The 22,279-nt window shown below is 34.8% G+C and overlaps 1 protein-coding gene across 2 annotated transcripts in view; it reads right to left on the bottom strand.

The window, feature by feature from the left end:
* LOC129776930 (glucose dehydrogenase [FAD, quinone]) overlaps positions 1–22,279 on the bottom strand; it is a 45,619-nt gene that overhangs the window by 2,344 nt on the left and 20,996 nt on the right. For both annotated transcript variants that reach the window (XM_055782876.1, XM_055782877.1), the window contains one exon: positions 6,510–6,819. In XM_055782876.1, coding sequence (XP_055638851.1) covers positions 6,510–6,819 — 310 coding nt within the window. The remainder of the gene's footprint in view (positions 1–6,509; positions 6,820–22,279) is intronic.

Raw genomic sequence — 22,279 nt, 5'->3', positions numbered from 1 at the left:
ATGAGCAGAAACTTATGTGTGCAGGAGTACGGGTCAATAAAAATTGTATCCTTAGTGTCAAAGCACGCACTCCACTGAGTATGCATTGTGTACAAAGTGCGGCAAGATGCCAGAAGCTAGAACTGGCCTTTCGAACGTAGTTCTCCGACATCGACTGCCATGTGCGCGTTATGACAGACTTCAATGTCTTCACACTAGGGTGAGATGTTTTACAGGCTTGTACTTCATCAAACATCAAAACGAATAATCCAACGGGTTAAGGGTCGGACTGCATAGGCGATAAATCTTTCGGCTAAAACTTAATGTTTTCTATCAACCTTCGATGCGTCAAATTTGACGTGTGGCATGGTGCTCCTGTTGTAGGACAACTTAATGATCCACAGAAAATTTGGCCTTCACCTGGTCCTTCAAAATACTGATATACAGTATTGATTTTAACTCGTGTATCAATGAAAACAGGTGGCATTTTCAAACCGTTGGACGCCACCAACCCAAACATCTTGACACCATGTGGATGATTGATTTGGAACTAAAACTTCACTTTCTTCGGAACATCCTCAAATTTCTTTGGATTTTTAAACTATCCGTAATTATGAGGCGTCTCAATTCAGCCCGGGAAGATGCGTGCAAGTCTTCTTTGACGATTCATCGGATGGATTCCTTGGCATGTTTCCTGGGAAGGAACGTACCGGATTGCTACCAACCTTTGTCTTTGTTTCTCGTCAAATTTTCTATTGATACATTCTGCCATTTTTCTTTCTCGAACCACGATTGGATTTGAGAAAATTAGATAATTTGATTAGTTTAAGATAAATAAACACCGGAAGCAAAACTGTATTCCACTGTGTGGGAGCCAAATCCAACAAAAACTAGTTAAAAATCAAAGCAAAGGATGATCATCAAATGATCTGCTGTTTTTCGTAAACATAAAGCTTATCCTTTGGCAACAGTTGACAGGGACTAATTCGAATCAAATTTCTGGCCGGCGAGTGACTTTTTCAAGTTTAGAAACAAAAAAAAAGTCGCACGGGGCCTAATCTGGAGAATACGGTGGATCGTAGTGCAATTCGACCGTAGCAACTCGACCAATTTGGCCGTGGCGATGGCGAAATTTCCATTTTTTTTCATTTTTCTAAAATCCACGGACACGCCCGCTTCCACACTCGATCAAAACAAAACTACGAGTCCGATTCGGCTGAAATTTTGACAGTAGCCGTTTACGAGAATGTACTACACAATAAGTAATCTCTCTTGCGATACTGGCACCATCGGGCGATGAAGCTAAGTACTTATCGGACCGCCCTCGTAAAATTCCGTATTGTTTGTATTTTTTGTGGATTATATTAATTACATCAAATTTATCAAATAGTGATGTCTCATTCTGCCCCTTTGTCTGTGACTGCGCTTTCAGCGAAAGCGAAATCTTTCTCGGCTGGGTATGCATTAAACGTATGGATTGAAAAAGTGGAAGGGTCTGTACTTAGAGGCACGGACGGGAACTTGGAGTAGGACTATGAGGTCAACATTAACACGAAAAACTCGACATTCTCTGATTTTATTGTATTGATGTTCATAAATGTACATAAAATCCTTATCAATGAAACCGTCCCTAGAGAAATATTTATCGATTAGTTGCCTTTTTTTTTCGTTTATTCAATATATTCGAATACGATAAGAAGTCATCATCAGTGCATTCTTAAACTAATGTTTAAATAGCTATCTTGGCTCGGCGATATTATCCTTGTCTGAAACATTGCACAATGGTTCAGGAGGTGCATTTTAGTGGAAATTAACATCTAGAGCTAGACAGTTATTCTTCAGACAAGCTCTTTTCATAAGCACTAAAAGTCGTACGAAGACAATTTTGATGTAGAATTTGAAATATTATATAAAAGTTAGAGCAAAAAAAAGTGTTTTCATGGTCATTCTAATGCAACATGGATAGAATGCGCTAAATACAACTTTGCGGAAGATATTCATTCTCTAGACAAAAACTGTCTTCGACAAAGCTGTGACATATGATGGAGCACTTTTTTCAATGTTGTTGAAAATAGGGTGACCAAAATTTAAGGTGAAAGCAAAAATGTTATTATTACTTTGTTATCTTTCTTATCTTGTAGATAGAGAATAACATAGTTCGACAATGTTGTAGCCCCAGTTATTTCAATCAACTTTATAGAACAAAGCTATTTTCTATCTCTCTGTATATATATATATATATATATATATATATATATATATATATATATATATATATATATATATATATATATATATATATATATATATATATATATATATATATATATATATATATCTCGTGTCACGATGTTCGTCGTCGAACTCCTCCGAAACGGCTCGACTGATTTTCATGAAATTATGCACAAAAAACTTGGTAGGCATGAGAATAGGCATAAACTATATATGATTCCACTAGGGTACCGATTAGCGTATGTTTTATACCCATTAGGGTAGCCCTATGCAGAACAAATCTAAGCATTTTTTTTTCTTACATTTGCCATAAAAGTACATATAACCACAAAGGTTCACTCTCATCTCCTATCTCCTATTTTGGATCGCGATTTTAGAATTTTAGTATAAATAATATCCATATAATCGAGCCGTTGTTCATTTTTCTATGAGAACTAATTTATTTACGTTGTTAACTGACAGATGGCGCTAAGTTCCTTCATCGAACTTCAATCCACACATGTGCCAATAACCTCAATTCGGCTAAAGCCATGCATATTTCCGGCGAGTTGTAAGACTATTTGAATAAATATAACAAATTATTGAAATTCTTCATGTATGAGCTCGGTTTGCAAGGTGACAATCACGTTGTTGTCATCAATCCTAACAAAACACCGACTGGAGAATATATTCAATGCGTATGTTATTGAAGACATTGCTGGAGGCATGATAGGCGACTGTACAGCGGTGCGAGAAATTGTGATTCGAAGGAAAAATAATAATCTGGAGTTCACCGTTGACACCCACCGTTCAAACGACGCTCTCCATCTTCTTCTCCAATGGTACTGACGATCCTAATGTTCCTAACGTTCACCATCTCAACTTAGAATCACTTGCTAACGATAGAGAGATAGAGAGCGAACGATTGCGATTGAAAACAATCAGAAGCGGTGTGAGAGAAAATACACTCACTGGCGACACGCTATCATGCATGAGCCACGCCGACGCAGCCTTTGCAATTACCAGGCCTAAACGCAAGCATTGTCTGATCGAGTCAAAATTACCCGAATCGATTGCAATATCGAATTCTGTCATCCGTTCGACTTCGACGGGTTGTGCAAATGTGGCAACCTTGAAAAGCAATGTGATATAAAGGTCATTGAGCTTCGTGTTCCATTTCTGTGAAGCGTAAATTGTTATGAATTTTTAAGTTAAATAAACACGCTTTCAAAACAAAAAAATTAAATCAAATATAGCTTTATTGTGTTCTATGCAACAGAATAATACATTCTTTGCATAATTATTTTAAATTCTGGGTAATATTGTGGCTGAAATGCAAAAAGATTTATAGAAAAACAGTTATGTGAAGGGCAGGACTATGTCTTCTATGTAATTAAACAACATCGAATAAAAATTTTCATTCAATTTTCATCATCCTAAATTTGCTTTCGTGTCTGCTAATGATGAAATATGAGTTATTGTTCGATATTGTTACCACAGATATGGTTCATGGCGGTGCGGTGATCTAAAACTTTTATAGCTTTGCATGGCAGATAGAAAATGTACAATGTATTTTCTTGAAGATTTCACCAACGACACGACCGCAAGCCTAGGTGGATGTAAAATATATCAACGAAGAAATACTGATCATGACAGACAATCATTCATAAAAATTTATAATGCAGACATTGACATGGAAAATCGTTCGGCAGTACCATATTTGCCTCAGCTCAGCAAAACATTCAATGCTCATATTAATGTTGAGTTCTGTGGTTCGATGAAGAGCAGCACATTTGCAACAACGAAATTTATATTGATTTTCTTTATTTAATTTGTCTACTTTACGACAAAATATATTCCTTTTTTCACTCTACATTTAACGTTCAAGAAAACAAACATGTCAGATTCGTTATTTCATTGACGAATGGAATACAAGGAATGGTTTGTTTCCTTTTTAATTTTTGTCGGTGGTCATCGACTTGGCGCTCTATTCCTCGGTATGTCAAACACAAGTATGAACACAAGAGTCACGAACGTTTCACTTATGTGTAGATCGTTAAAACATTTAAACATACTCACAATACATTAGTTATTTTTTATTTAACAACCAACATAATCATTAGAAATAATTTATATGACAGAACAACGTTTGCCGGGTCAGGTTTTACTCAAATACAAAAATAACATAGTTTTAAAAATCTCACATTATGAAGAGTGCAATATGCTCTTTAAAATACCGCCAATAAACATTGTTCATGTTTGCCCCAGAAATAATGATAAACAACTGAAGAAAGTATATTTTTTGGAAAAAAATATATCAATAACTTTGAGCAGAGTTGAGATATTGACAAGTTCTGCATCGCATAATGTTTGTATTAGTAAGCTCTAAATGTCTTTCGAAAAGAGGTTGAATGTAGAATTTGAAGTATCAAATTTGAAGTGAAAAACAGTTTTTTTCATGGTGATGCTAACGCAACCTAGAAAAAACTATACCCGTTTTTTCAAGAGCTAGAAAATACTTTGTTCTAAAAAGTTGTTCACAATAAATTCAGGAGGTGCATTTTAGTGGAAATTAACATCTAGAGCTAGACAGTTATTCTTCAGACAAGCTCTTTTCATAAGCACTAAAAGTCGTACGAAGACAATTTTGATGTAGAATTTGAAATATTATATAAAAGTTAGAGCAAAAAAAAGTGTTTTCATGGTCATTCTAATGCAACATGGATAGAATGCGCTAAATACAACTTTGCGGAAGACATTTATTCTCTAGACAAAAACTGTCTTCGACAAACCTGTGACATATGATGGAGCACTTTTTTCAATGTTGTTGAAGATAGGGTGACCAAAATTTAAGGTGAAAGCAAAAATCTTATTATTACTTTCTTATCTTTCTTATCTTGTAGAAAATAAAAAATAAAATATTGTCGGACTATATTTACCCCTATCTATAAAGATAAGAAAGTTATATTTTTTATTTAATCGAAAGTTTCGGTCAACCTATTTTTGGCAACAAAAAAATGAGGGCTCTATCATATGCAACAACTATGTCGAAAACAGATTTTGTCCAGAGAATAACTGTCGTGCTCCAATGGCTGATTTTCACTTAAATGCACTTCATGGACTATTGTGTATTGCCTGAGGTAGGTCGTAATAATTATATCGCCAGGTTATACAGATTAGATGTCTCATAAACGCGAGGGCTCTCTTGATTGTGTGGATTCTATATTGAACTGATCACTACGGGTGCTGCTTATATATTGGGAAGGGGAAGGGAAATAGACAAATGGATTTGTGGATAGTATAACAAATATCGCAATAACGATTTTGCGTAATATGCATTTAAATTCACTTAATTTTTCGTTACATTTTCCGTAGAGTGACTTCCTATATAGAAATCAAAGACGTATTCCTACGTCAAAATCGGCCAAAACTATGATTTTAAATGTTTTCAGCTCCGATCTGTTTCTTTTCATAAAAAAATCAGTGAACCCACGTTAGCTCTGGTTTCACTGTATTACAGGCACGCTACTCATAGAATGAAGAACCCACACTATGGAAACATTTGTAAGCGCCATAGTTATGAATGAAACTCAGCACATCCATACGTATCGGTCTCGGCTCGCCACACCCCTTAAAATTGTAGAATCACATACCGGATACTTGTTTATTTTTGATTTTTTTTCTCTTGCCTTCGCAATCCAAAAGTAGGACTGTTAACATGCTGATAATTATTGTTAATTACCGATAAAATAGTTGTATTTTAACCAAATTCCGTTATTCGAACCACAACGGTATCCGCGAGTACGATCTGTGAGTCAACCAGGGACGCACATGCGCTTTACACTGTGTTCGCCTTTAATTCACCGATCGCGCAGCGGGGAAACACAACACAAAGAAACAGCGTTCGCGGCTGAATAATACAGGTGAACACGAATCTAAAAATAGAATCGCATCTCGAAGCGGTACAAATGTTAACAGCCTCGTGTTCATCTATCCACCAGAGAGGAAACATGTTCGCTATTTGAGAATATCGCTAGAACTAAAACGCAGCATCATTAGTATATAAATCTCGACAGATGCATCTCTCATCGAGTAGTCTGCTGCCTCTACGGGAAAAGGGTTCGAGTTACCTTTAACAGCTCACAAATACACAAACCTGAAAACTTCTCTGTTAAAGGAAACTCCGTCAAGATTGAATGAAGAAAAAACCAATTAATAAAAATATAAAAAGTAATCGAAGTTAATAATTTCGTTACAAATTACCGTGAGGCAAATTCGACTGCTTTTTTTGTGTAGCCTTTTTTTTCAAATGGCCTTACCTGTAATACTCGTTAGTCCTGCCGTAAGTGGAACATCGGTCAACATGTTTTCATCCTTGCCGGCCTCTAACAGGAGCACATTCCAATTTTTCACCTCAGTAAGTCGGTTGACTACGACCGATCCACCGGATCCTGCGCCGATAACGATGAAATCGTACTCTTTCAGGAAATGCTGAGTATCGGGTACCCGCCGGATGGTTTCATTCCGCAGCAACATGCTCGTTTCATCGAATAGCAGCTCGAAGAAAGTCCCCTGGCCGGAGGCACTATCGATTATCAAGCCGAGCAGTGGTACAAACGTTAGGAGCATCTATTGGAACGACAAAAATGAAACAATTTATTCGATGAGGTTGGTAATTGACACCGTTAAATGAATATCAAACATGCAATGAATCATCAGCATGTTTGATAAAAACATCAGTTGCAATGATAATGCAGGTGAATCGTCTGACGAAAAGCAGCGGCGAATGATGAATGTAGACGTCACGATACAGAGCATAACTACAGTGGTGAAATTTATACGCACTGATTGCCATTACGCATAACTCTAGGGCCGAGCATTTCCAGCCAAGGACGCTATCGCTGCCAAGAAAAATGTTTCCATGATCATTTTAATCAGTCACAGTATAGGTGTGTTGGAATCGCCTCTGACTGCATGTGATATACGCGGCATAATCAAGACCATTTTCATGCAGAGTACAGTTAAAAAATCCTGCACTGGTTGATTGGCGGTAAACATGTGTAAGTTTGGTGAAGTGACCAAGCGCGCGAAAAATAATGTTAAGCGATTCTGCCCTTTACGGTGGATTGTAAATTGTTGTCAAGGTCAGATACAACAACAATATTGCATCACTTCACCTGCGATTTCAAGTTTCATCCTGTAGGTCAGTTGTGTGCTGCACTGCGTGATTGTAACAGGATTTTTAGGGTTATTTATATGACTCATACATGAAAAAAGCTCCGATAGGTTGTGCTCGTATTGAGTTGACAAATAATGATATACTATCCAAACATAAAATATATCAACACTTGTTCTTAATAATAGATCACCTAAACCATTTAATTGTGAGTTCTGTTTCCCATTCCTGTAGTCATTTGCATCTTTCTCTGTTCTGAGCGTGTCTTCAACGATCCACAATCAAAGCTCTCAGATCATGATGAAAAGTTGATTTCATTGAATTCACGACCGATAAGTGAATGACGGTTAACGAATAAACGAAAAAAAAACTCACTATAAAGGACCTTCATAGCGTTAAATCTTATCGAAGCGACAATTAAACATTGATTCTCTTCGCAATTCGATTATATTTTTGCACAGTGATTGGTACTCCATCTGAGATTTTAATTTGATGTTAATTATGGAGAAAACCATGACTTTTTTCATAACAAATCTGAATATAGAAATAGGTGTGTTATTTATTATTGTTTAGTGTAGTTTTTAAACGCTAATTTGTTGTTTTGTTATATTGGAAACATACTTATATTTTTACCATAATTATGTATTTGATTAAGTTATTGAAAATAATGAGCAAATTTACTCAGTATATATTAAAAGAGCCTATTTATTATAAAAAAAGACAATAAATTAGATTTTTTTTAATATCTCGAGAATGGCTGCATTTAGATGGAGATTGATTTTTTGTTTCAAATCACTTCAGAATTCATAATTTGTAGCTAAAAATGATTGTTAACATACAAAAATTGTTCTAAAAAGTTCATCTAAAAAATAGGTTTACCATCTTGGACGATTTTTTTAAATTTTCTAAATGACTTCATGAAAAAATTATATGAAAAAAATAAAAAAATAAAAATACATATTTTAGATATTGCAAATTAAAGTTTCTTTCTTGTAAATAAAAAAAAGAATACTACATTTTCTCAGTGTACATTTTTTCACGTTTTGACATCAATACTCTATAACTCTTTTAAAGACACTATTTTGGTACGACTCAAAGTTTTTAAGATATAAATTATCAAAGATTTCTCATACTAAAATCGATATGCCTTATTCAAAAGTTACACGTGAGTCAAAAAATTCCCAATTGCTGTGGAAAAATCATATTTCATCCATCCCAAACGGAATACAAACTTTCATTCGAAATCCTTTTTTATATAAATTAGGAATTGCTCATTTTGGGGTGGTCCGAAAAGTCTCGTTTTTTCCAAAAATGACTTTTTTCATAACTTTTGAACTCCTGAACCGATTCAGTTGATCGATATATCGAATTGAAGCCAATTAGCTAGCCTTTTTTAAAAAAAATATTATACCGAAAACAATTAGGATTTCGTTGTTTTTATAATTGATTGTATTTGTTTTATTATAGTTTACATGGTCGCTATATTTTTTTAATATTTTGTCTTGAAAGCTGAGGTTTTTTAGCTAACATATACAATTTAGATTGGCGTTATTATTTCCTTCAGAGTTGTGATTTTTCAAAATTAGGCGATTGTCCGAAAAATTATTTTTCCCTTTTTTTCCAGGAATGACTTTTTTCGAAAATTTAAGCATTTAAACTACTGGGCCGATTCAGATGATTAATATACAAATTTGAATCCAATGAGTGTGCCTTCTTTCAAAAATTACAACACTTGCGTAAACATTGGATTCTAAGCATATTGAACGAAACTGAAAACATGTTTACCATGAAAAATCATAACTCAAAAAGGATATTCTGATATTCGGATATGGAATGTAAGCTTTGAAAAATAATTACAATCAATAATTACGAAAACAAATGTTGATCACCCTCAGGTCTAGCAGTTCAAAGATTATGAATTTTTGTGTTGGAAAAAGAGGTAAAAATTGATTTTTTGGACCATCGGTTAATTTCAAAAAATCATAACTCAAGAACAAAACATAAAGCCTTTCTGATTTTTGGATTGTTACGTATAAAATACTTAGCTTCCAAGAAAAAATATTAAAAAGTCCTTGGTCCCGAGACCACGTAAACTATAAAAAAGAACAAATACAATCAATTATTACGGAAAAAAATTTGGATTATATTTTCAAGTACAATATTTTTCCAAAAAAATAATAGATTATTAGCTTTAATTTGATATATCGAGATCATCTGAATCGGTTCAGTAGTTCAAAAGTTATGAATTTTTGAAAAATGTCATTTTTGAAAAAAAGGGAAAAAAAGTTGTTTTTTTTTTGGCCAGCCTAAAATGGAAATAAGGAACAAAACTGTGGCTTTTCACGGAAATCTGAGAATCGCTGCATCGGTTTGGCATGGAATGGCTGTATTATCACAATTGAAAAGTTCTAAATGTTTTTTTTCTATTGTGAAACATGTCAAGAACAATCCAAACGCAATAATTTACACATACAAATGTTACGAGTAAAACAACAACTATTCTAATATTTTTTTTGAGAATTAAAAGAATCGTTTTGAGGAAAAAGAATTTAAATTTTAAATTTTTTTTAGTATATTTCTTCTTGTAAAAATTAAAGAAAAATTATAAAGTATTCTAATCGTTTTCCTAAAAAGAGTTGGCATGGAATTTTTGATAGTAAAACGTTTACAGAACATGTCAATCGCAAAAATTTACACAAAAAAAATTTGACGACTTACACATTAGTAGTAATATTTTAGAGAAAACATGAAGATGTTGATGACTTGTATATTATTATACGAGCTATTCATATATTTTTTTCCAGAATTAAAAAAAATATATTTTTTTAGAAAAATGAATTTGAAGTTCTTAAAAAAAAATTATTAGCATAATTTTTTTCAAAAATTTGTTTGATATTTTTAATTGAAAAATTTCCTACATTTCATTCTCCGACCAACATTTTTAGGTCCTAATATTTTTCAGTATTTTTTTGTGATTTTGAGTTTTTTTTCTAACTTTTTAGAAATAAAATGTAACTCAGAAACTATACAACCTAGGCAATGTCGGTCATAGTATGAAATGTAGGGAACTGTTCAAATTATCATTCAAAATTATCATAGGAATAAATGAAATATAGAAAAAAAATGCTGAAGAAAAAAAATTAAAAATTAAATTAATTTTTCTCAAGAATTTTTTTTTCTTAGAAAAATTACTAATTTTCTACACATTCGACCAATTTAATAGCATTTTTCGAACGAATTTGATGGAAATGCCACTTGCAAGGTCATAGCACGTGTGAGAGTTGTCATGAAACAATATGCGTCCTTCATTTAAAAATATACACGCAAGTTAATTACGGACGCCTAGCCGAGCAAACATGATTCCTTCTACTGGTATATCACCTAAATATACCTTTTTTTACCCTGCTGCGAGGCACAGTTTGAATAAATTTTCGCCATTCATTTGTGAAAAGTAGTCCTGAGTCTCAATCATTAAGGAATAGATGATCGATTCAGGACTATTATATTCACAAATATAGTGAAAAATTATTGTTTCTTGCTTATTCACCGTTCTGAATCATGTTTCGGACGCTTGAGGCATGTAAGGCAGATCAAAACATGCCTCAATGCACAGGTATTATTTAATTCATATTTAGAATAAGTTAGTTCAATAGGCTTTTAAGCTTTCTACTTTGGTACATATTTGATTGAAAACATCAAACATTATCGAATAAAAATATTTTTCAATTGAAGCGAATAAGAACCAAACTTCGGACACTATTTATAAAAAAATCAAATTTTGGACAGAGTGAATTCAAATTTCGGACACTCTTTTTGCTAAACGGTTTCTTGTGGTTTCAAGCTCAATTCATATTTCTGTACAACTACTAATTCAATAAAATGATCAAACATGCGAAAATAACAACGACTTGACCTGTCTAAAAGTGTAATACAACCTTTTGTGCACACGCAAAAGTCTTAAAAATTGTCTCTAACCATGTATGGCTTGTAAACTTGTAATAAAACTTTTACCACTTGTTTTTTTTTAAATTCACCTGAGATAAGTTTCATGAGCCTCTTCAAGCATTCACCCTTTCCCCTATTTTCCCCCAAAATGTTTGTTGTTTATTGATGTTTCTTTATGTTGTAGCTCCATAGTTTAAAATAGGGTAAGGGTTATACTGCTTAAACCTCCTATACCCGCGTATAGGTCAGTGAGACTGAGAAATCAATAATTCGCTCATTTCTCAGAAAATATCAGCACTACGACTTTGCGATTCCCTCTAGATTCGTTATTCACGCATGGGTTTGGTACAAATGAGACTTGTGTCACTTTTTTAACACTTTCGGTCTGAGACACCGACGAGAGTTATCTGATTTTAGTTGTTACCTGTTCGTCGTTAGATTCATACGTGCGAAAGCAAAATACAAGTGTTTGACTTTCGTATAGTTATTCGCTAAATACAACGATCACACATATACACACTTGTGAGAGAATTGCACTTGTGGAAGAATTGTAAACAGTAAACTATGAACTAATCGGTGGCTTATGGTTATTTTTTATAGTTACAGTTTCGGGGATATTTTTATAATGAACAGTATCGACAAGAAAACATGAAAAAGAAAAGGAAGTTCCTAGAAATCCTTTTATGTAATCTTTTTATTCCCCATCTGAAAAAGGCATTAATTCTTAGTTTACCAAGAATACAGAGACAAAGGATGTTGAAAATGTGCAAACTTTATATTCCAGAACCTTTATCATCTGGTAATTATCTAGAAGGTCGTTATACATTTTGATCTTCGATTAAAGACCCGAAAACACGCTGCAACTGTATGAAATGTGAAAGATATGTTTGTCTCGAGCATGCAGTTATGGTATGTTCTGATTCTTAAACCAATGAAATCACAATCGATTAATATTTTTTTATGTTATTTTATAGCTCTTTATAATTTCCAGAATTATATTCAGTTGCTTTCCTTCAACTAATAACAGGAAAAAAGTCGTATTTTATTATTTGTGTTGGAGTATCAAAAATTACTCTGTTTTGAAGATGCTGTATTAGATGACTATTAACACTGAATGCAGACGGATAAAACATATTTTCTGGAGTTTTTTTCATTAAATTACTCACTCATCTTCAAAAAAATACCAATGAAGCCTGAAAAATACACAATAGCAATATTACAGAGAAGCTCAGCGTTCGGTCTGTGACATCGTGCGCGAGTACACGAGTTAAGGTGGGACCAGAATGCCGCGCTATGCGTCGCGTTGCGACAATTGTGCTTTGACACTTCATTTTAAATATGTGTGTTTCCATTAAGTCGAACACAATAATGCGTTGCGTCATTAGTAGAGATGTGCCATCCGCTCATGAGCTGTTCCGAAGAATCGACTCTTTGAAGTGAGTTGACGCGGAACAGCTCGCAAAAAAAATCAAACAGCTCTTCAGCTCACTTTGATGATGATGAAGGAGAGAAAAGAGCTGTAGAATTGAAGAGAGTGTGTGAGCTGTAATATTCAAATGAACTGACCGTCTCTCGCTCTCCGTGTTATGATATCAGTTCAGTTTCATTTGTTCCTTGTCTTTTCAACTGTTATATTCGGGTTGCCAGAATTGGGCTTTGTTTTAGGGGGCGCCAAAAACAATAATTGACTTTCAGGCAGAATGAGCACGTTTTTAAAATTCAAATTATGAATGAAAATTAAAATCTGTGTATTAAATTAGTCTAAAACACTTTGTTTGTAGGCGGTGAAAAAATCTCAAAAAATTCTTCTTGAAGACAATTTTATATTATAATGAAAAGTCTCAGTAAAAATATCGGAAATGTATAGACCAAATTGAAAGTCGCCACCAGATGTCGACTCTGACAACTGAGCTGAAGAGCTGTTCATAAAGAACAGCTCTTCTAGATGAGCTGAGCTGATCTGAGCTGTTCATCATGATGAGCTGGATTGCACACCTCTAGTCATTAGCATCATTGTACTAAACGCTAACATTTGTTCTAAACTGCTTGCGTCGAATTTGCGATGACAGTGGCATGGTGTCGACGTCTGGTGGCAACTTCAAATTAGGGCCATAATTTGGGTCCCAAACTCGTTAGTGTAATCTCTATAAGATTAGAAGACACGAAGCCGGTTTTTAAGTTCTAAAATTTGAATGAAAATTTTCACATCATGTTATTTGATTACTTGAAACACGTGTTTCTGACTTTCATTCAACCATATGGCTGAACAATTCCAACATTGTTGCAATTTTTTTTCATCATAATATGAAGTTGTCTTCACAAACCATTTTCGTATGAGACTTTTTCACAACCTGCAAACAAAAATTTTCTTCATTTAAATAGAATACTAGTTTGATATGGAAAAGCTAATTTTAATTCATAATTTTAATTTTAAAAACGTGTTCATTACGACTGAAAATCAGCTCTTTCACGCTCCCCTAAACTAGAAAACGAAGCTCAATGCCGCCAGCGCGGGTATGTCAATGAATTGTTTTTAAAAACTGATCCTCGGACACAAGAACAAGATTTTCATACGATTCATTTTGTTTTTGTACATGAAAAGTGGTGACGCGAATGCTAGATTGTGACTGCAAATCAACAGACTGCGTCGGGCGAATGTTTTAGTACAAAACGCAAGCAATGACAGCTGATGAGAAGCAACGTACAACGCGGCATTCTGTTTCCACCTTTATGATTTTGCACGCGGATACAGGAGGGTTAAATGATAATTATATATTTGTATTCAAGCGATTTATTGTTCAATGTACTAACATAATTCAAGGATATTTACAGAGCTTGAGTCTTGATTCTCAATTTTTGTTACATAGGGCCTGATCACGATCATCATTGTCACAAACGCTTTCACGTCACTTACACTTCACTTAATCTTTTTGTGTTTATCATCATTGTCACGGACATTTGCGTGTAAAAATAAACTCCGTAAAGTGAAAGAGTTCTTTCTCGTTTCTAAGAGACATGTCAGTTGCATCATTTCGGGCGTTTAAATGTCGGTTGCATAATTTCGGGCGTTTGAACGTTATGTACGTAAAATTAATAGTGTATGATATAATATTCCATTTAATTGAACGTATGTTTTATAATGACAAGTTTGTGGTTATACCTCGATTATTTCAATTATTTCAATTCGGACTCATTCCATAAATCATTTGCTTAGTGCGTTAGTTTGCTTAATCAAACGCTGGTTCAAAGATGAGAAGGAATACTTGGTTGCTCTTGAATAATGTTGTTGTTAAACATACCGGAATGTAATTTTATTTCCTCTTTCTATAAATTACCCTAGAGATAAACCATGACTATCATGAGTTTAATAATCGATATCTCGCATACTCTTGTACTCAGCTCTGTCTTACTCGTTTGAATAGTGAGAAGTATTTAGTAAAGGTCAATGTTAAATCATTTTTTAAGAATTTTGATGAATAATAATATCTTCTATATCTCAGAATAAACCCGAATTTATCCATCTCATGATCAGTATAATCTGAGCAACTCTTATCCTTACCATTCTCGTGTAATTTGATATACGTGACATGAGATTTGATATAATTATTTAAACAGAAACTGGTCAGCAGTGTCGGTCAGAAGCAGAATTTTCATATGAAACATCTGATGAGTTTCAAGGAATTTGCCAGAAGCAGAAAATGATTCTGATTTTCTTTAGACGGATATCGAAATTATGGAAAAATAACTAGAGAATAATTTAAAAATTATTAATTTAAAAGCTTTGCAATGATAGATTCATTTTTTCCTTATTTGAAACTTATATAATTCCTCAAAACAATATCGTTGAAAATATGTATTACGTGAAAACAAAAGATCAATGGCCTTATTCGATGTAACTATCGTCCTGATTCGGGTCTTGTCCACCAATTGCGAATGTTTGAATTACAAAAACCAGCTCTGCAATGTTGGAAAAACATTACAGTTATTATTTTATATTCAAAATATCAACAAATCAATATTATACATAATCAATCATAATGATCGTTTTGGGTCAGTGGCTCCCATTGCCATAATGGGTTCCATTCTAATCCATAAAATAGAAACAAAACAATTCTATTCAATTAGGACAATTGAAATTAGACCTTTCGCCATGTTTCAATCGGTCTACGGGAGCTACATTTTTAGTCCTCAATTACATCCCATAGTGCATTTATTTTTTATTTTTATCTTTTCTTTCTTAAGACAAGACAAGATTCAAAATGTTAGCAAAAAAGCTAAATAAATCCTTAATAACGTTGTATACAATTCACTTCGTTTTCACCGTGAAGCGACGTTCGTGATCAGGCCCATAGTGTCATTAATTTCGTCATTATCCTTTTGCACCAATTTCGCTTTCTTGATTCGTGAATTTGCAGCTTTTCTGCCATTCTCATATTAAATTACCGGTAAAAACATACTTTAAAATAAACCATTTTCTTGTAGAAACGGCTTTCATTTATAATGATTAGTTTACAAAAAAAAATTTGCATGTTTTTGTTGGTTAAAGTAATATTTAAGGGCACAGAGAATGTTAATTTTGTCGTAAATCGGGTCTCATTGACAAAGTTTCCAGAAGAGGAAAACGCCCGTTCAGAGTCCAATTATGATGGGTAGTAGAATATCGAATACCATTGTCATGTATTGGCCTCTGATGCCCTCTGTACGAAAACTGTTTAGCGTACCAACAGTCCTTTTGGGCTTGTGTTAACTCGTAACAGTTTTGAGCGTAAGTCATCGTGATTGACATTCACAACTTTTTGACGTAGGACTACGTCTTTCATTTCTATACCGGGGTGTAAAATCAAAGTTTCGAAAACGAAAGCGTTACGCCGGAGACCGAGATTTTGAGCGTTAATAGCTCCTAAACAACTGAACGAAATGGTATGATAAACACTTCATTCGAAAGATAAAATGTCTACGCGTTCTATACTTGTTACTTTCTGATCCAAAAACTTGTTTCAATAGTCTTAAAATTGCTTTCAAAACAGGCTATTGAATTCACCAATCGGTATATAAGCGAGTGCCGCTCGGAAATCCACTCAGTTCAAATTGAACAGCGATTGGAGCATGTTGTCGCTGTTGTGGTGAAGCTCTTCATTTATCATGAAAGCGCGGATGAACGGTGTCACCAAAAGCCTGTTTGTGCACCTTAGGCCAGAAGGGAATCCATCAGGAGGAGAGTGATGCCACAAACGGTTCCCCGGGAAGATCGCGAAGCAGCCGCTACACACACACACATACACGCACGGAATTCTTTCGTTTGGATGCCATTCAGCATCGAGAATGATCCGGAAAATAATCTGCCAGTTCCTCTGAGAATTTAAAAATACATTCATGTGAAAGAGTTTATTTGAATGTTTTCTATCCATGTAACACTGTGACCAAATACATTTGGTTTTGTGATTTTTTAATCAATCGCAATTAACAGGATAGCTTCTGAAGATTATTCTTCCCTATCAGTAGGATATTTCCGTATCCAATATTGTATGCGCCCGCAATCGATTATTGCTCAGTCGCCGAAAGTTCCGAGCTCAGAGAGTTCATTCCCCTCTAGTTTGCCTTCCAAATTGCCATCGTAAACCACGCCTTCTCTCGATTCAATCACGCACAAAAAGCATACTTAAGCGATATTCTGGTGGTGAGATGCATTCATTTTTCGTGAGGACATCGACAAGACAACATCGTTGCTGAGGGTGCTCGACGGCGAAGGATCGAGATATGCCCTGAAACGCAATTAGTTTGTTTGAAACAGTGAGGGAGCACAGAGAAGCCGATCCTTCAGGAGAAGAGAAGGTGACCATCGAAGCAGCCGCTACACACACATATACACGCACGGAATTCTTTCCGTTTGGATGCCATTCAGCATCGAGAAAGATCCGGAAAATAATCTGCCAGTTCCTCTGGGAATTTAAAAATACATTCATGTGAAAGAGTTTATTTGAATGTTTTCTATCCATGTAACACTGTGACCAAATACATTTGGTTTTGTGATTTTTCAATCAATTGCAATTAACAGGATAGCTTCTGAAGATTATTCTTCCCCATCAGTAGGATATTTCCGTATCCAATATTGGATGCATAAAACCTTGTGCCTGCAACGTAACGCTCTCGTTTTCGAAGTCCCCCAAATATTCATTCATTCAGAATGAATTCAGATTCAACTTCAAACAAATGATCTCTAAATCAACGATAGTCCTACGTCACCCTTGCGGTTATACCATAGATATAACCCAATTCCTGTTTTTGACGTAGGACTACGTCTTTCATTTCTATACCGGGGTGTAAAATCAAAGTTTCGAAAACGAAAGCGTTACGCCGGAGGCCGAGATTTTGAGTGTTAATAGCTCCTAAACAACTGAACGAAATGGTATGATGAACACTTCATTCGAAAGATAAAATGTCTACGCGTTCTATACTTGTTACTTTCTGATCCAAAAACTTGTTTCAATAGTCTTAAATTTGCTTTCAAAATAGGCTATTGAAATCACCAATCGGTATATAAGCGAGCGCCGCTCGGAAATCCACTCAGTTCTAATTGAACAGCGATTGGAGCATGTTGTCGCTGTTGTGGTGAAGCTCTTCATTTATCATGAAAGCGCGGATGAACGGTGTCACCAAGAGCCTGTTTGTGCACCTTAGGCCAGAAGGGAATCCATCAGGAGGAGAGTGATGCTACAAACGGTTCCCCGGGAAGATCTCGAAGCAGCCGCTACACACACACATACACGCACGGAATTCTTTCCGTTTGGATCGAGAAAGATCCGGAAAATAATCTGCCAGTTCCTCTAGGAATTTAAAAATACATTCATGTGAAAGAGTTTATTTGAATGTTTTCTATCCATGTAACACTGTGACCAAATATGTTTCAATCAAGTGCTATTAACAGATGGTTATCGAGTTAGCATTAACCACTGGTGGGCTTCCAGTATCGAGGAAAATGTGGAAATATCTAATCGTTACTGAAAATAATCTGCCAGTTTCTCTGGGAATTTAAAATTACATTCATATGAAAGATTTTATTTTAATGTTTTCTATCCATGTAACACTGTGACCAAATACATTAGGTTTTGTGATTTTTCAATCATTCGCAATCAACAGGATAGCTTCTGAAGATTATTCTTCCCCATCAGTAGGATATTTCCGTATCCAATATTGGATGCATAAAACCTTGTGCCTCCAACGTAACGCTCTCGTTTTCGAAGTTCTCCAAATATTCATTCATTCAGAATGAATTCAGATTCAACTTCATACAAATGATCTCTAAATCAACGATAGTCCTACGTCACCCTTGCGGTTATACCATAGATATAACCCACTTCCTGTTTTTCTATCTAAAACATGTCAAGAATATGTCAATCCCGAAAATTTACACCCAAAAATGTTACGAGTTGAACATTGGTTTTTTAAAAGTCGCCATTCAAAAATGCTATATATCTTAAAAGTTATAAGATATAGAATGTTGATGTCTTCTGCAAAAGTTCATATTTTGACATTATATAAAGTTTTGCCGAATACTTTATATCCCTATCTTGACTTTAAACAAATTTAGGACTAGTTATCATTTTTTCAAAGAAAACATGAAAAAAATTTTGTTAGAAAAAAAATCCCCGTAGAAGTGCCCACCTTCTGAAATATAATTTCAATTGAGAATTTAAAAAAATATGTGTTTAAGAAAAACTAATTCCTATTGAAAACAAAATATTTTCAGAGCATTTTTTTATATAATTTTTTTATTGAAGATTTATCTTTTTTTACCAAATTGTTGACGTAGGATTACGTCTTTCGGGAACATATTTGGGTACAAATTGAAAATCGAAAATAGAGCGCACCGTGAAAATTGTCCAATTTCAAATGCTTATTGCTCAGTCATTTCATGATGGATTGATGAGATTTTTGCGTCAATCAATTTCGGCACTACATAACAATTTTTTACATTAAATGAAATAATATATGTCATGAAACTAACTATCGAACAATTGAAAAATCTCAACCCCTATCCTATAGAAATACCCACTTCTGATAGATCGAAATTGACGACACTCGATAGTTTAACTAACGACGTGCATAAATGGATAGTGCTCATTGTAACTAGCGTGGGCATTGCTGATTGCATACGTGCTGGCGAATAAGTTGGGAGCGATGAACAAGTGATTTTTCGTTCCAATAAGAATCTTTCGATTGAAGAATAATCGAATATAAATAAAATTTAAATTTTTAACTTTTATGTTGGTTGCTTCGTAAAACTTTTAGCACAACTGTAAGTGTAAAATTGTGTATGGTAGCTATTGTGTTAAAATGACTTGAAATATGAAACGACTTTTTTTCTCCCATGGAAAGTTCATGCGACGAGCAAAATTGGAAAAATAAAGCAATATTCGAAAAAGTGATTTCACATATGCTCTACATACGTATTGGGTGCTGTTAGCCCAACTGAAATTCGCATTGAGGCATGTAGCATCGTGTTCCGTTGGGTTTAAAGTGAAAAGGAAATGGGTTGAATAAATACTCAGAAAATAAAAAGTTATGAATGAAATTACTTTTCCATTTCAAATATATTTTCTTTATACTAAAGTAACACTTTTTTTATGGTGAGAAAAATTGGGTTCGGTAATGATAATTATCTCATATTGCTTTGATGAGCTTTTTTTCTTTATTTCATCCATACATAGCACAGGCGCCATCTCGTCCAGGACCACAGAGGGCGGCTTTGGCACGTGATACGCACCATCTAATGACTAATCACCATCCTATCATTATCACTCGGTTATGGATACTGGTGGAGTGAATAAACAATACCTAACAACCAGACAAAACGGAGCCAAATCATTATCGAAGAGTTTAACAATGTAATTCTTCAAACATATCCAAAATCAGCGTGCAGCAGATAGCCTAACGGAATCCTACGTCAACTATGCGGTCGTGTCTTGGACACAACCCTCCTGTGACTTTTTTCGCGAGAATTAGTACATTATGTTCCATACCGATCAGTAATATGAAGTGAAACTCCTCTAAGTACGAAGCCGTACTATTTGTGATTGCCAATCGCTTGGAAGATGAGAATAAATGATGTTTTAGCTTCATGTAAATACTTCATTTTTCATTAATTTATTAATAATACAATAACACATGTTCTCTTATAACACGGAAACGAAACACAGAACACTGAATGGAATAAGCACGAACTTACTGAATCTAGGTAGGGAATAAATCAAACGAAAATATTTTAAGTATTAGAATTTCGCAGAGGTTTCAAAAATAGTTGGTTGATTCTATTTACTCTAAACATCATCGATGGACTTCCTTCCGCAATCTCGTTCATTTTGTTTTCACACACAAAAAAAGGTTTTTCAAGATACGTCAATCAATTCAAATATGTGTAGGCGACGGTGCAGGCTATCATCATTATTTTCAGTCACCGGAAACCGAAGCAAAACATTTGTTAAAACAATCAGATGTTGTGAAATCATTAAAAGATTTAAATAATTCCATAACATCACAACATGCACTTCCATCCATTTCTCGTGGAATGTCGCAATACTATTTCACTCCCTGAAAGTAACTAAACACTGTTAGACTTGAAATATTAGCACGAGTTTTTCTCTCCTTCTTCACAATTCCAATTAGAAGAAGAAGAAAAAACGGTGGAACAGAATCTGGGAATACCAAACTTATTCCTGTATTTCCCCTTTCGGCCGATTTACGTACATTGGAGATCGGTTATTTACAGAAAAATTAGCATGACGTCAGCTTGTTATATTCTGTATTAATTCCTAAGCGCTTGCAAACGTTCTCATCAGAGTGACACCGATTCAAATTTGTATACCAATCATTATGCTCACCTTTGAGCCAACAATAACACGATTGTTAAATTCTGGAGAACCAATTATCCGCTGCAGTACTATGTTGAATGTGTATACACGTTTGAAGAGGGGCTCAGGGGTACAACACGCATGACACTTTCTGCAGGTTGCCTTTCATAGACAGCTGTTGTTTTCTAAACAACATTGCGGATGAAACAATTTTGATCTCTGTGTCACAAGCAGGTGTTAAGTGAGAAGGCGCTTGATTTGAGTACCCACAAATCGCATGTCACACATAATTATTGTTCCAACGTTTGCCTTAGAGGTAAATATTTGTCGTCGATGTGGAAGAGGAGCCGGGTTGTGTTTGTTCAGTGATTGATCCTCATATAATATACGAATATTCTTCTTCTGTTGTATTTTTCTAATTTCCCGCATGTCAAAATTCCGAAATAAAATATCGATCCGTTGCCGGGCTACGCTTAGAGTAAAAAAGCAGCACTGCAATCATCCACTGCTGAATTCGGGTTCTGTTGATGATGTTTTCTATTTGTTTACAGCAAAAACAGTAAGTGGCAGTTCACATGTTTTCATAGCTATGCAATGTGATGAATATCGGGCCGACTGGAGAATCTCCATCACGCTATGAGATCATTTATAATGCAATCTATTCGAAAAGGTTCACCAGCGACCGTCACATTGACCATGTAAAACCATATTTTTCATTCGACTATCGAACTCCGCTCCACTGTCGCCTTTTCGGCAGATGGGATGCAAACTAATGGTCCACTAAATTTTAACTTATTGCCCCCATGAAATGCATCATCATCATGACCTTGCAGCTCGACCAGCCATGTGATCGCCGAACGGATGAAGGGAAATGGGCAGAACAGGTTATAATACTTCATTATGAATTCGATGTCCCGCGAAGATGCGAGAAAAATGTCGCAAAAATATAATGTTTGTTATACATATTCGAAAACCAAAACGATTACACAATAAAAATAGGCTTTCTGTAAAGCGACTTTATTAGTATAGAAAAGTGTCAATGATGCGTAGGACCAGCAATTGTGGAGAATTCTCCACTAGGTGACCTCCGACGTTTGCCTCTGCTTAAGTTTCAAAACGG

Source organism: Toxorhynchites rutilus, chromosome 3, assembly GCF_029784135.1.
Source record: "Toxorhynchites rutilus septentrionalis strain SRP chromosome 3, ASM2978413v1, whole genome shotgun sequence".
Classification (NCBI taxonomy): Eukaryota; Metazoa; Arthropoda; class Insecta; order Diptera; family Culicidae; genus Toxorhynchites; species Toxorhynchites rutilus.
This window is presented reverse-complemented; position numbering and strand designations above follow the sequence as displayed.